The 14,600-nt window shown below is 43.7% G+C and overlaps 1 protein-coding gene across 3 annotated transcripts in view; it reads left to right on the top strand.

Annotated features, from left to right (window-relative positions):
* The window catches only part of LOC102462672 (mitogen-activated protein kinase 12), an 81,839-nt gene that overhangs the window by 39,177 nt on the left and 28,062 nt on the right, over positions 1-14,600 (top strand). For all 3 annotated transcript variants that reach the window (XM_006122616.5, XM_075928185.2, XM_006122615.5), the window contains one exon: positions 90-201. In XM_006122616.5, the coding sequence (XP_006122678.3) occupies positions 90-201 (112 nt within the window). The remainder of the gene's footprint in view (positions 1-89; positions 202-14,600) is intronic.

Raw genomic sequence — 14,600 nt, 5'->3', positions numbered from 1 at the left:
TGTAATTTCTAATGATCTTATGTAATGTACTAGTATGTTTCACTTTGACAAACTTGGTGGAGTTATTTTGTATTCAATTTTTTTTTAAGCTACTTAGTCATGCCATTTATGGGAACAGACTTGAGTAAGATAATGAAGCATGAGAAACTAACTGAAGATCGAATCCAGTTTCTGGTCTACCAAATGTTAAAGGGCCTAAAGGTTTGCCATTTTTATTACTCTTACTTTTACAACTTATGTTTTTTCTTCGGAGATTGATTTAGATCAGTGGTCCCCAACCTTTCGAGGTTGTCGGGCACCAGGGGGCGTGGCCGTTTGCCCGCCGGGCGCCAGGGGGCGGGGACACTTGCGCGCCTGGGGGCGGGGCCCCCCCATAGCTGCGCGCCCGGGGGCGGGGCCCCCCCATAGCTGCGCGCCCGGGGGCAGGGCCCCCTCCAAGGGCCGTGCACCCGTGGCCGGCGCTCCCCTCCTCCCGCCCCCCCGCTGAGTGCCGCGGGGCCGGGGCCAGCGCCCCCCCCCCCCCCCGCCGAGTGCCGCACGCCCGGGGCCGGCGCTCCCCCCCTCCCGCCGAGTGCCGCGCGCCCGGCGCTCCCCCCGCCAAGCGCGCTCCCCCCAAAAGCGCATGGCGCCCGCGGGCACCGTGTTGGGGACCATGGATTTAGATAACTGCATACATTTTCCAAAATTTGAAATCTCCCTATAGATAGACATTGTGAGCTCTGGAATTCCCTGCAGTGAATATGTTTCTTGATGATGAATATTTGTTTCTGTTTTTTCCAAAATCACATGTGGGGGTTGCAGAATGAGTCCCTCACCTTGATGGTCTGATTTTTGTAGTTGAGAATACAAAGACTCTCTTGTAGTAGATCATCAACAATTTTATTTTAACAAGTCAGATTTTAGTCCATCCTTTTCTAACAGTTAATTGTGCTGCTTCTTTGGCCCATCTAGCCTTTGCTAGCTGAGAGAATTAGAAACCTTGCCCCTGTGGAAAACATTTACACTGATTTCATTGGGGACCCAAATTTCATCCCTCACTGAGAATCAAACTTGGATCTCACATAGGGCAGTGCAGAACACCAGGTTACATGTTCAGTTTTTAAAATCTCCCATTTACTAATCTACAGACTTCTCAAAGTCAGTTTAAAGTGGCATGGTTAAGAGAACAGTGCTTTTTTCCATAGTAGCTACTGAAGATATGACACCAGATGTGATTTCTTTCCCGTTTTTGTTTTCTTGTTAGTTCTGTTCATTTCAGTTAACCATCTCTGGGGAGCTCCTTTCATGTACATATTTCCTATGCTTATTGTAAATTTGTTTTAATCCCTTTTTGATAAGATGAAAAGAGACTGCCAGGCATGGGCATCCCAGAGTAAAAATATGGACTTGTCAGGGTGAGGGTTTGATGGCCTGCTTAACTAGAGAGCCCCAGATGCTGCTGAAGGGACACTGCATGCTGGACTCACGCTTCCCCCATGATTCCCCTAACCCACTCCCTGTTCCTCCACCATTGCCTCTTCCCCCCACTTTCTAATCCTTCTTCTCTCATTTCCCTCATGCCAGCGCCCTTACCCAGCTCCACTGCAGGCACAGAAAACAGGAAGACTTCCTTCCCAGCACACACAGAAGAAAAGGGGATAGGGTAATTTCAGGGAAAGCAGGAGTCTGTCATGCAGTGTCCCCTCAGCAAGAGCTGGGGCTCTCCAGTTAAGCAGGCCCATCAAACCCTCACCCTGACAAGCCCTTCTCCCCTGTACCTAGACCTATCTGACGAGACCCCCCCACACACACACTCTGACTTCCACCCCACAAAGCCCCAGTAAGACTCACCTGGACCCTCACCCCATCATGCCCCATTTCCCCAGCACCAAGCCCCACTTCTTCTTCCATTATCATGAATCCCAATGCCCCCAACAAGCCCCTGTGCATCCAGATCCCCACTGATCCACCCACACCCAGATTGCCTCACACCTAGATCCCCTCCACACTAGGCCCCTCTACACTTGGATCATGCTGGGCTGAGCCTGGTACTCCTAACACAGAAGGGCAGGACAAGCCCTTACATTGTGTCAGGGTCAGGTGTAGCCTCACTGGTAAGATCCTGTACTGGGATAGATGGGAATTGCAGATTGACTTCCCCAACTCGGTGCAGCCAGTGGCCTGTGCTCCCCACTGCAAGAAATGTGAAGATCTGGGGTTTTCTTAATGGTCCTCCTATTACAGACTTCCAGTAACACTGGACCTCTCATTTAAGACTTGATCTCAAAGGAAGTTTTTCCACTAATTTAAAAAAAAAACCCTACAGATAAGGAACTTAATTAGCCCAATCCTCAGTTTCTCCATCTGAAAAAACAACAGATAATAGTACCTGCATGCCTCACAGGAGTTTGTGTAAATTCATTGGTTGTGGTTAGGTGCTTTGAGGTTATCAGATGGAAAGTGCTTGGAAGTGCAGTTTTCCAAAGTGTTTTTTACAATTCCAAAACCTTTCTGCTTCATTCATGCCATAGGCACTCCTCCTGGGCTACAGGAGAATTTCAGTTTTGGACTTTATGGGATAAATCATTCTCTCACTATGTGATGATGCAGCAGTTTGTTAGAAGAGGCAGGGGCCTCCCCTTACCATCACTTTTCAGAGGTCTAGACAAAGATGCAAGTAGGCCAGACAGCGTTATGCTGTGTGTATGCAGCAGGAAGTGCTGGGTCATTTGTGGCAGCAGGCACCCTGTGCTAGTTTATTCTCAGGCCCAGGGCCAGCTAATAGGCGGAACAATAAATGGCCAGGAGGAATGGATTCCCCTTCCACCTGTGCCAGAGCTCTTCAGAGCGTTCCCATAGGTAATTAGTAGCTTGGACCAGAGCAATTAGGTTTTTTTAATAGTTCAAGTTCTGTGATGGGCAGGGCAGGGAGAGCACTTGATGGGGAGGGTAGTGAGCTTGAGCAGTGGGAGCCTGGGGACAGAAAGGTGTGGAAGAAGGAAAGGGGGAGCAGAGGAGGAGGCACATGGTGGTGAGGAGGAAAGGAGGTATTGGTAGGATAGGGCTGGGGATTTTGTTCCTTCACCCCTGGGGAATTGGGTCTGCCAGTCTGGCACATAAAGCTGGCACCACCGTGCTGTCTCAGTGGGACATTTTGCATTCTTAGTTCTGTGAGCTGAACAGGTGCTATTGTTGTTAAAGCAGCAACCAGCCTGTATTTTACTGACAGCATCCATGTCCCTTGGTAATTCTTATTCCTTGTCTGAGGTACTTACTGCTGTTGAAACAATCAACATGTTTGTGTGAACAATCCACTCAGTGTGCAACAGCAGTCAAAAAAACCAGTAGGAATCATTAAAAAATGGGATAGCGAATAAGACAGAAAACATCTTATTGCCTCTGTATAAAACCATGGTACGTCCATGTATTGAATACTACGTACAGATGTGGTCGCCTCATCTTAAAAAAGATATACTGGCATTGGAAAAGGTTCAGAAAAGAGCAACAAAAATTATTTGGGGTTTAGAATGGGTCCCATATGAAGAGAGATTAAAAAGACTTGGACTTTTCAGCTTAGAAAAGAGGAGACTAAGGGAGGATATGATAGAGCAGGCCTGCACAACTCAGAAAGTGGCGAGGGCCATATTACTCTAAAGAAAACAGCTGCGGGCCGCAAGTAGGGTTGCCAGGTGCTCTCCCAAAAAATACCAAACACGCGGGCTAAAATTTTTGTTGAGCAAAAAAAAAAACCACCACGCGTGTCAGGCATACAACAAAAAACACCACAGCACCCGGCTTCAATGGGTGCTACCAGGTTTCCATCAGTGCCAAGCTGGAAATTCAGAAAATACCGGACATTGTACATGTCTGATATTTCCTGAATTTTTTTACCGGGCAGAGAGAGCAAATACCGGACTGTCCAGTAGAAAACCAGACACCTGGCAACCCTAGCCGCAAGGGTAGGTTTGGGAGGGGGGGTGATACTTTATTAAGAATTTTTCAGTTAAATCAGGCCTGCACAACATATGGCTCCCAATGCCCTTACCCTCTCCTCTCCCAGCATCACCCTGTCCCCCCTCCCATTGACACCTCCTCTCCTGCCCTTTTCCTCATTGTCTCCACTTGGCCCCCTGGCATTTGTCTCTCCTGCACCCTGTCCCTTGGTGCCTTCCCCTTTCTCCTGACCTGCCCTCCTCCCCTCAGCACAAGCCCCTTTCCCTCCCCTACCTGGCTACTGCCTTCCAGTTTGCGGGGCTGCCAGAGCATTTTTGAATCCAGTGGTCGTGGGCCATGACGTCACAACACCACGTCACGCCAGCATCCTGGTGTCTGCTAGTGTCCTGCCCTCTGGCTCATGCCCAGCCTCCTCACACTGGAGCTGCATGCAGGCAGCCCGGTGGCAAGAATCACCGCACTTCCCCCTCCCCGGTGGCGCTCCGCTCCTCCGCCCAGCCGGCAGATCGGATGGGGCCGCGCCGCCCGTAGTCGTCACGGGCCACACAGTGAGCCCCTGCATGCCGCATGTTGTGCAGGCCTATGATAGAGGTCTATAAAATCATGTCTGGTATGGAAAAAGTGAATAAGTAAAAGTTCTTTACTTATTCCCACAGTATAAGAACTAGGGAGTCACCAAATGAAATTAATAGGCAGTAGGTTTAAAACAAAAAAGAAGTTTTTCTTGACTCAGTGCACAGTCAACCTGTCCTTGCTAGAGGACCTGGTGAAGGCTAGGACTTTAACAGGGTTCAAAAAAGAGCTAGATAGATTCATGGAAGTTAGGTCCATCAATGGCTATTAGCTAGTATGGGTAGGAATGGTGTCCCTAGCCTCTGTTTCTCTGGAGGTGGGTGACAGGAGAGGGATCACATGAGGATTACCTGTTATATTCCCTCTTTCTGGGGCATCTTATTGGCCACTGTTGGCAGACAGGATACTGGGCTGGATAGTATGACTGTTCTTATATTCTTATGTTCTTAAGAAGTAAAAGAGAGGTGGCAGCTTTTGCAGTCTGATTCCAGTAATTTTCTTCCTGTCGGGGGCAAATGTCACCTGAGGGGGAGACCTGACACCTTGTTTTATTGTGTAAAGAAAAGACAGAGATTTCCCAATTAACTTTAACTAGTGCTTGCCATTCTGTGTTCCCCAGGATCAATGAGAGGAATTCTGAGTGTTTACAAGCTGCCTGCATGTCAGCTATCTGGGTATATAAAAAACCTGTGACTGACAGGTTTGTATTCCCTTATTTAGTGCTTTTAATTAAGTACCTTCTGCATGTCTGGCATGCAGTACAAAACATGCTCTATTTTGTCAAGAAAGAAATTGCAGAAAAGTGGAGGATTTTTTTCAAAAATAATTTGCTTGGGTTTAGTGGCTTGGCTGGAAGGGAACAAGCATGTAGTGAGCAAAGACAGATGTGCAGGGACAGAAGAGAGGAGGGAGACAGTGGGAAAGGGGCTTAGGAAGGGACCCAGAACCTGACACAATACTCAAGCTAAGGCCTAATGAAGGTGTAGTAGAGCAGAAGAATTACTTCTTATGTTTTATTTACGCTTCTGTTAATTCATCCAAGAATGATGCTTGCTTTTTGTGCAACAGTGTTACACTGTTGACTCATTTATTTTGTGATCCTCTATGATCCCTAGATTCCTTTCCACAGTACTCCTTCCTAGGTAGTCAGTTCCCATTTTGTATGTGTGCACTAGATTGTTCCTTCCTAAGTTGAGTACTTTGCATTTGTTCTTACTGAATTTCATCCTGTTTACCTCAGACTATTTCTCCAGTTTGTTTGGATCATTTTGAAATATAATCCCATCCAATCCTATTTTGTTCTCTGTTTTGTTTCACTCAGCTTTCATAAGAATGGCTATAGTGGGTCAGACCAAAGGTCCATCTAGCCCAGTATCCTGTCTTCTGATAGTGGCCATTGCCCGGTGCCCCAGAGGGAAGGAAGAGGACAGGTAATCATCAAGTGATCCATCCCCTGTCACCCATTCCCAGCTTCTGGCAAATCACGAGGCTAAGACACCGTCCCTTCCCATCCAGGCTTATAGCCATCAATGGACTTATCCTCCTCGAACTTATGTAGCTCTTTTTGAATTCTGTTATAGTCTTTGCCTTCACAGCATTCTCTGGCAAGGAGTTTTACAGGTTGATTTTGCGTTGTGTGAAAAAATACTTCCTTTTGTTTCTTTTAAACCTACTGCTTCTTAATTTCATTTGGTGAACCCCTAGTTCTTATTCACGTTGAGTATGTCTACACTGCACAGCTATTTCCAGAGGTATCCCGAAATAGCTACCCCGCATCTGCACAAGCTGCCCATTATTTCAAAATATTTTTTGAAATTATGGGCATGCTATTTCGCCATCCCGGTAAACCTCGTTGCATGAGGGATAAGGGATGGTTTGAAATAGCATGTTATTTTGAAATTTTTCACTGTGTAGATGTGCTAAATTTCAAAATAAGCTATTTGGAAATAGATTCAAAATAAGATACACAATTTGTGTGGCGCAAATCGCGTATCTTATTTCGAGGTTAGGGTGCTGTAATGATTTCACAGACCTCATCATATCCCCCATTTAGTTGTTTGTTTTCCAAGCTGAAAAGTTCCAGTCTTATTAATATCTCCTCATATGGCAGCTCTGCCATAGTCCTAATAATTTTTGTTGCCCTCTTCTGAATCTTTTCCAAGTCCAATATGTCTTTTTTGAGATGTGGCAGCCAGACCGGCGTGCAGTATTCAAAATGTGGATGTACCATGGATTTATGTAGAGGCAATATGATATTTTCGTCTTATCACAAAATAAACAATGATTATTAGCATTCTTTTTGTGAACCACAAATGATAAAAAATTAGAAAAAATATTTAGAACTCCCATGTACCTGAATGATTCTTATAAATGAAAAGATTAGAATCCTTCTCATTCTAGATTAAAAATTCAAATGACAATATTGACTCTAAATTTTAAATTATGGAGTATGTTGGTTTTTTTTATAAATATATTGTTTATCATAAAGGTTTATTTTTTGTTATTTCCTTTTAATGAAACTATGCATCCAATGGAGAGAGAGCTTCCTTTTAAAAGATGCTGCGTTCTGTCCTTATTAGCACGCTGTGCTTCAACAACAATTTTAGCATGCAGTTGAGATTTGATTGCTGAAAGTGCCTTGACCTAGTTTTGTAGGCTACAGCCACTTTCCCATAGTGACAGCCATTTCAGTGGAATTGAATTCCTTTCACTGTGAGAGACAAACTCTGACAAGGGTACGGAATAGCAGAATTTTGAAATGGATTTATACTTTTGGCTTCTTCCTCTGTGAAGGTTTGGTCGTTAAAGTCTGGATCCTGCAATTTACGATGCAAAAGCAGAGTCCTACACTCCTACAGAGTTTCACTGACATTAATAAGGGTGAAGTGGGTCCTCCCATGCTTTGTAAACTATAGAATCAAGCCCTAAATGGAAGAAAAAAAACGTTATCATGCCTGATCAGATTTTAACCAGCTTTTCTTCCTGATTTACAATGGACCTGGCAAAGGTTTGAAACCAAGAAAAATGGGACACATTGTGCCTGAATACTCTGGTGTACTCTGTATACTCAGACTAGGAGTGCAGTTTTCCCCTCCCCTCTAACTTCATTCCACTACTTAGTACATTTACCCCTTTGTATCTGTATTGTTTTCTCCTATCTCCAGATTTAGTGTACAGGTAGTCCCCGGGTTACGTACAAGATAGGGACTGTAGGTTTGTTCTTAAGTTGAATCTGTATGTAAGTCGGAACTGGCATCCAGATTCAGCCGCTGCTGAAACTGACCAGCGCTGACTACAGGAAGCCCGAGGCAGAGTTGCGGGTGGCGGGACTGCGGCGCATCTGGACGTCCCGCCGCTCCCGTCCTCCGGGGCCAGAAAAACCCCGTTCGTAACTGCGGATCCGACATAAGTCGGATCCGCGTAACTCGGGGACTGCCTGTATATATTTTAATCTTGTCCCTCTCTAATCCTGCTCCCTTTATTCGTTTGCCATTGGGTTCAGGTAGAAGGGTTTGTGTTCCAGGGTTTCATGAACCTTACAAGACAAGCCTGAGTTGACAGAAGTAGTATGGGATCTTCAAGAGAAAAAAAAATCAGTGATTAATTTCCATCTAAGGAGTGTGGTTTACTTTTTTAGGATATCTTCTTAAGGAAAGGGACTAGATCCTACTGTGGAAAAAATGCATAGATTAGCTCTGACACATTTAGGCCCCTACAATCATAAAGCACCCTTAGGAGTAGACTTTGTGAGCCCCAAAGGATGTCTCTGTCTCAACTAATCAGATGTACAACATTCATAGGAAGCTGGGAAAGCAGGTGTGAAGAACTGATTTATGAAGCACTCAAAGCAGCACACTAGGTAAAGAGGAAATGGGAGGGAGCTCCTTCAGTGACCTGCAATCCCAGGGTTTGTAGAAACTGGGGCATTCCAGTTCCAGCAAATCTTGCAGAGATGTTGAGATAATCCTTGTATACTAGTATAGCTTATCACTCTAATCTTACTGTATCTTTCAATAGAAATGGTTCCCTTGATTATTTGCAAAACTGCTTTCCAACTTCTCATAAGGAGGAATGTATCTCTAATAAACTCAGAATTATCTGCAGAAACTGATGGCATTATTCATCCATTAATGTTTGATGTTTTAGTCCTTTCATATTGTAAGTCAGGCATTCAGTAATAATCTTTACTCCTCCATTCATGTCACTATACTTTGGATCTTTCTCCTTGGAGTAATTCACTCTGTGCAAGCACTGTGAGTAGCTGGAGGAGACTCTAAGGAACTGATCTAAAACCCACCGACTCATACAGTTACCTACATGCTTCCAGCTCCCATCCAGAACACACCACACGATCCATCGTCTATAGCCAAGCCCTTCGATACAACCGCATCTGCTCTAATCCCACTGACAGAGACCAGAAGCTTCAGGATCTCTACCAAGCATTTATAAACCTCAACTACCCACCCAGAGAAATAAAAAAGCAAATTGAAAGAGCCAGACGAATACCTAGAAACCATCTACTTCAAGACAGACCCAAGAAAACCAACAATAGAACACCACTTGTCATCACCTACAACCCCCAACTTAAACCTGTCCAACACATTATCAATAAACTACAGCCTATATTGGAACAGGATACCATACTCAAAGAGGCTCTGGGAGACAGACCCATAGTCTCCTATAGACAACCACCTAACCTCAAGATGATTCTTACCAACCACCACAGGACATACCACACTAATACCAACCCTGGTACCTTCCCTTGCAACAAACCCCGTTGCCAGCTTTGTCCACATATTCATTCTGCTGATACCATTATTGGACCTAACCAAGTGAGTTATAAGATCAAGAACACATATTCCTGCGCATCCAGAAATATAATCTATGCTATCCTGTGCCGAAGGTGTCCGTCTGCTATTTACATTAGACAAACATCTCAGACACTTCGCCAAAGGATTAATGCCCACAAAACAGATATCAGACAAGATCACAAAGAGAAAACAGTTTCTTGTCATTTCAACCAGAAAGGACACAGTCTCAATGACCTGCTAACCTGCATCCTACTTCAGAAGACATTCAAATCTGCACTTGAAAGGGAATCCTCTGAACTGGCATTCATGCTAAAATTCGACACCCTCCGCACCGGACTTAACAAAGACCCCAACTATCTTACACATTACAAAGATAGCTTCCCCAATTATCACCTCTAATACTATTAACTCACAGACATTTCCCCTTCCCCACCTCTAATATCATTAACTCACTGGCATTCACCTTCCTTCCCTCCCCCTCCCCCCCACATCCCCCTTCTGTTCTGTAATGTGATTTGTCCTTTTCATGTGTGTTCATTTTTTTAAATGGTATCCTTTGGTATATATGGTTGTGACTGTTTTCTTCCATTATTTGATCTGAGGAAATGGGTCTGGCCCACGAAAGCTCATCATCTAATAAACCATCTTGTTAGTCTTTAAAGTGCTACATTGTCCTGCATTTTGCTTCAGCTACCCCAGACTAACACGGCTACATCTCTACCACTGATCTAAAAGCAGGCACATTGAAGTGTTGTTTGCCTGAATGAAACTCCAGTAGCACCACCCCTTGTTATGTTAGGCTCAGCTTAGTGCTGTTCAACTCTGGTTTTCAGGAGCACTAAATTCAGTCATTCCCTTTTTTCCCCCCTTTCAAACCTATTTGCTGAACTGCACTTTGCTAGCTCCTTAGCCATATCTTCCTGTATTGAATAGGGATGTTAGGGTGTAAACGACTAACCATTTAACCTATAAATGGATGCTTATCCGTTAATGGTGTCAGTTACACTCAGCCTTTCAGGGAGGGGGAGGTGGCTTTGCTGTGGCAGGGCAGTGAAGCCTCCTCCCTGGGAGCTAAGCCAGCAGTGACTGGTGGCCCCACTCCTGGGGAGACTTTGCTTTGGGCTCTGCAGTATAAAGCTCCTTACTCTGCCCATATGTTTTATTTGCAGTGAAGAACACTTATTATCCAGGTGACTAAAGATGAAGAATTTACCAACAGCTGTAACAATTTATTGAATTGAATTTGGGTAGGGTACCAAAATTTGCCATTTAGCTATTCCCAAAGTTCCTGTTCCATAAATCAATTCGTTCACCCTCATCAGCGAAACCAGTTGTTGAGATAAAATGGTGACAGTGTTGTTATGGAAATGACTGCTATGGTCAAATTCTCTGTGCTAAAAGATGATTTTATGAGAGAATGGGTAAAAAACCATAATCAGAGATACAAAGTGCTATTTTAGAGATAAATTCAAAATAAAAATATTCTGAACTAAGCTGAAGTAGTTTCCTTAGTATTGGGGTACACGGCAATGTAGATTCAAATATCTTTACAAAGAAACAAACATGAAAGAAACCTGGCATCAGAAATGAAGTGTTAAGTAATTTGGCCGCACCATCTCTCTATTAAGAAGAGTGTTTAGTAAACATGTAAATTATATCCAAAAGTATTTAAATGGGTTGTTTTTTTCCTCCTTTGCATTTCTAACACTCATTTTTTGGTGTGGTAGGGAGAACCAATTAGCAAAAGTAGGGTGTTTAAGGAAAATTATTCTCTTCCCTGAAGGTGGATGAGGCCCATTTTTATTAAAACTGTTGAGCTGAAATTCTTTTAAAACTCCTGTTTCTGTATGCTGTGTTATGCAAAAGACCCTAGGTCTACTGTTTACTTCCCAACTCTGTACCATTTTGCGCTCATTTTTAACATCTGTATTCTTTGAAGTATTAAGGGGTTCAGTGAAAAGACGATAAGAAATAATTTGGAATGTATATGGTCATTGTGACATACACGTTTCTCAAAAATAAAACTGGTCATTAGCGGATGATCTTTCTTTCTTGACTGACTGACTTCTAACAACCATTTTCCATAAATACATCAGGGCTCTATACCCATGTGACAGGAGTTCCTTTTAAGCAGTCTTCTCTCATCCTGAGAAATTTCACCCTTCCATTCATGAACTAAATAGCACTTCATGGTTGCCAGTCTGCTCTAGTTAGTGGCATCAGCAGTAGTACTCCAGGCTATGTTCCATGGCACCAACATTTCCCCCCACCTCTCTTTCTCTTCTTTGGAAGGGAGCATGGGAGGTTTTTTGTCATTCCCTAGTGATGGTGCTGGAACTGTCTGGCCTGGAGGCGTTTCACAAATGGAAGTGATCATTTCCCGTATTCCATGGCTTACTCATTTATTGTGGTACTTCTTGTTATGACTCCTCTTGCATCCTCAGCTCATATTATGTCAAAAAAAGAAACTGTTTTATAATTGCATGAGCTAAGGGTGTCTAAAGGCAGACAGATATGTCCTTATGTGAAAACATTACTAGGAAAGCAAAGATGGAGCATGTAAACTCACTACTATAAAAGTTCAAGAGCATTCTGGCTTTCAAAACAAATTCTATCAGGCAAGAGAGAGGAAACCTCTTTGTAATGTGGTGCGATGAGTTATTTAGTCTTTGCCATGGACAAAGATAAAATGGTGTCTGAACAGCATTGCTCTAAAATTGCATATCTTGCTCCAAGGGAACCTTGTGTTCTTCCTGTGCTACCCTGGGCTTGATCTACAAGTAGGCGTAGAGTTCCATACATGGTTAAAGAGAATAATTTTTCTCCCTCCTTCTTGTAACACTTTTTAGGTACTTGAAAGCTGCTATAATGTCCCCCCTCAGTCTTCTCTTTTCCAAACTAAACACACCCAATTCTTGCAGTCTTTCCTTATATGTCATGTTTTCTAGAACTTTAACCATTCTTGTTGCTGTTCTCTCTGGACCTTCTCCAATTTCTCCACATCTTTCTTGAAATGTGGTGCCCTGAACTGGACATAATACTTCAGTTGAGGCGTAATTAGCACAGAGTAGAACGGAAGAATTATTTATCGTGTCTTGCTTACAACACTTCTGTTAATGCATCCCAGAATCATAAAACAGGACTATGTAGCACTTTAAAGACTAACAAGATGGTTTCTGAGCTTTCGTGGGCCAGACCCACTTCCTCAGATCAAATAGTGGAAGAAAATTGTCACAACCATATATATCAAAGGATACAGTTAAAAAAAATGAACACATATGAAAAAAGACAAATCAAATTTCAGAACAGAAGGGGCATGGTGGGGAGGTAAATGTCTGTGAGCTAATGATATTAGAGGTGATAACTGGGGAAGCTATCTTTGTAATGGGTAAGATAATTAGAGTCTTTATTCAAACTTAGGTGTAAAGTGTCGAATTTAAGCATGAATGACAGTTCAGAGGATTCTCTTTCAAGTGTAGTCTTAAAAGGCCTTTGAAGCAGGATGCAGGTAATCAAGTCATTGAGACAATGTCCTTTCTGGTTGAAATGGCAAGAAACTGTTTTTTCTTTGTGATCCTGTCTAATATCTGTTTTGTGGGCATTGATCCTTTGGCGAAGTGTCTGAGACGTTTGTCCAATGTACATAGCAGATGGACACTTTCGGCACATGATAGCATCAATTATATTTCTGGATGCGTAGGAAAATGCATGCAAAGTCAGAATAGGCCAGGGATAGGAAGAGGAAAGTTGAGCACTAAGACCCAGGGGAGGCATTGCTTCCCCTTGCCCTGGTCTTGATGTTTTTGCCGGCAGCCATCTTGAGTTTTTGGTCGAGCAAGAAGGGAACTTCCCTTCGAAACCAGGTAAACAGGGGCGCTGGGGCCTGAGGGGGGAGGGAAGGGGAGGGGCTGGGCCCAGTTGCCGAGTATGTAGGGTTGCCAGGTGTCCAGTATTTTCGCCTCCTGGATGGGAAAAAAACAGAAAATACTGGACATTTCAGGTGTCTGGTATTTTCTGAATTTTTTTACCGGACAGAAGGCGAAAATACCGGACTATTCAGGTCAATACCGGATACCTGGCAACCCTAGAGGCTGCACATGAGGCACCCAGTCTGGAGGGGAGAGATGGAGAGGATTCCCCAGAGGGCACTGGTAGGAAGTAACCCAGGGTGGGGAATTGATCCCCGGAAGCTTGGTGTGTTGCAGTGAGATTCCCTGCTAAGCTAATGGTGGTCCACTCCATCACTGACAAGACACTGGACTGGGACCCCCTACCTTCTCATCATAACTTCTAGTAACCCACCTATTATAAATCAGTAGAAGAAACTCGTGAACAAGACGAGCTTCTGTTTACACCTCATACCAGCAGAATATTCAGTAGTAACTGCACTACTCTCTATGGGCATGTCTACACTACGGAGAGGCTTTACCCTCTAGAGATTGATTTTCTAGTGTTCAGTTTATCAGGTCTAGTGTAGATCCCCAAATCTAATGCTGAGGGCAGCCCCACCAGCATCCTGTACTTCTCATTATGTGAGGAGTCAGGGAAGCTGATGAAAGTTTGTGCTTATATCAGCCTCCCACAGTGTAGACGCTGCAGCAACTCAGCTTAAAGTAAGCTGACTTCAGCGAGGCATTTTGCACAGCTGGATGGCCTACCTTAAGCTGACCTGTCTGGTCTAGTGCAGATCTGGCCTAGGGTGATTCTATGTGCTGTTTGAACTATTAACCTAGTTGGGAAAGTCAGAGCTGGAACTAGGCAAAACTGTTCTTTTTCTAAAATGTTAGGATAAAGGCAGGTATTTGCCTTCAGTGGTTTACAAATGAAGAAAAGTCCCTTTTTTGAGTAAACTGCTATGCTCCTGAGCTTTTAAACTGAGACTAAAAATCTAAACAACACAGAGATTTTCATTTAATTCCCAAATAGTTATGTAGTGAGTTTAGAGAGTCTGTCATTCTATGATATATTTCAAAGATGCAGCACAATGGAATATAGCACAGTATTCCAAGCAGACTGACAGAACCGCTCTGTTTCAAATTGCAACTCATCCCAAAAAAGCAAACATAACAAACATCTCATTCTGGCTTTTGCATCTTTCTGGTTGCCTCCCTCAGGATCCAAAGTTGTTAGACAGAATAGTAATGTAACAACAAAATTATCTTTCTTGTTTACTAAACTGTCTGCCGAAGAGGGTCCCAGTGACTGGAATGTATGCATTGGCACATCCCTATCAGAACATAGCAAGTGCTGCACAGTATGGTATAAATATCTATTTCTTCAAAA

The sequence above is a fragment of the Pelodiscus sinensis genome, chromosome 1, assembly GCF_052426305.1.
Source record: "Pelodiscus sinensis isolate ZL-2025 chromosome 1, ASM5242630v1, whole genome shotgun sequence".
Classification (NCBI taxonomy): Eukaryota; Metazoa; Chordata; order Testudines; family Trionychidae; genus Pelodiscus; species Pelodiscus sinensis.
The sequence above is the reverse complement of the archived record's forward strand: the minus strand, read 5'-3'. Positions and strand labels throughout refer to the sequence as shown.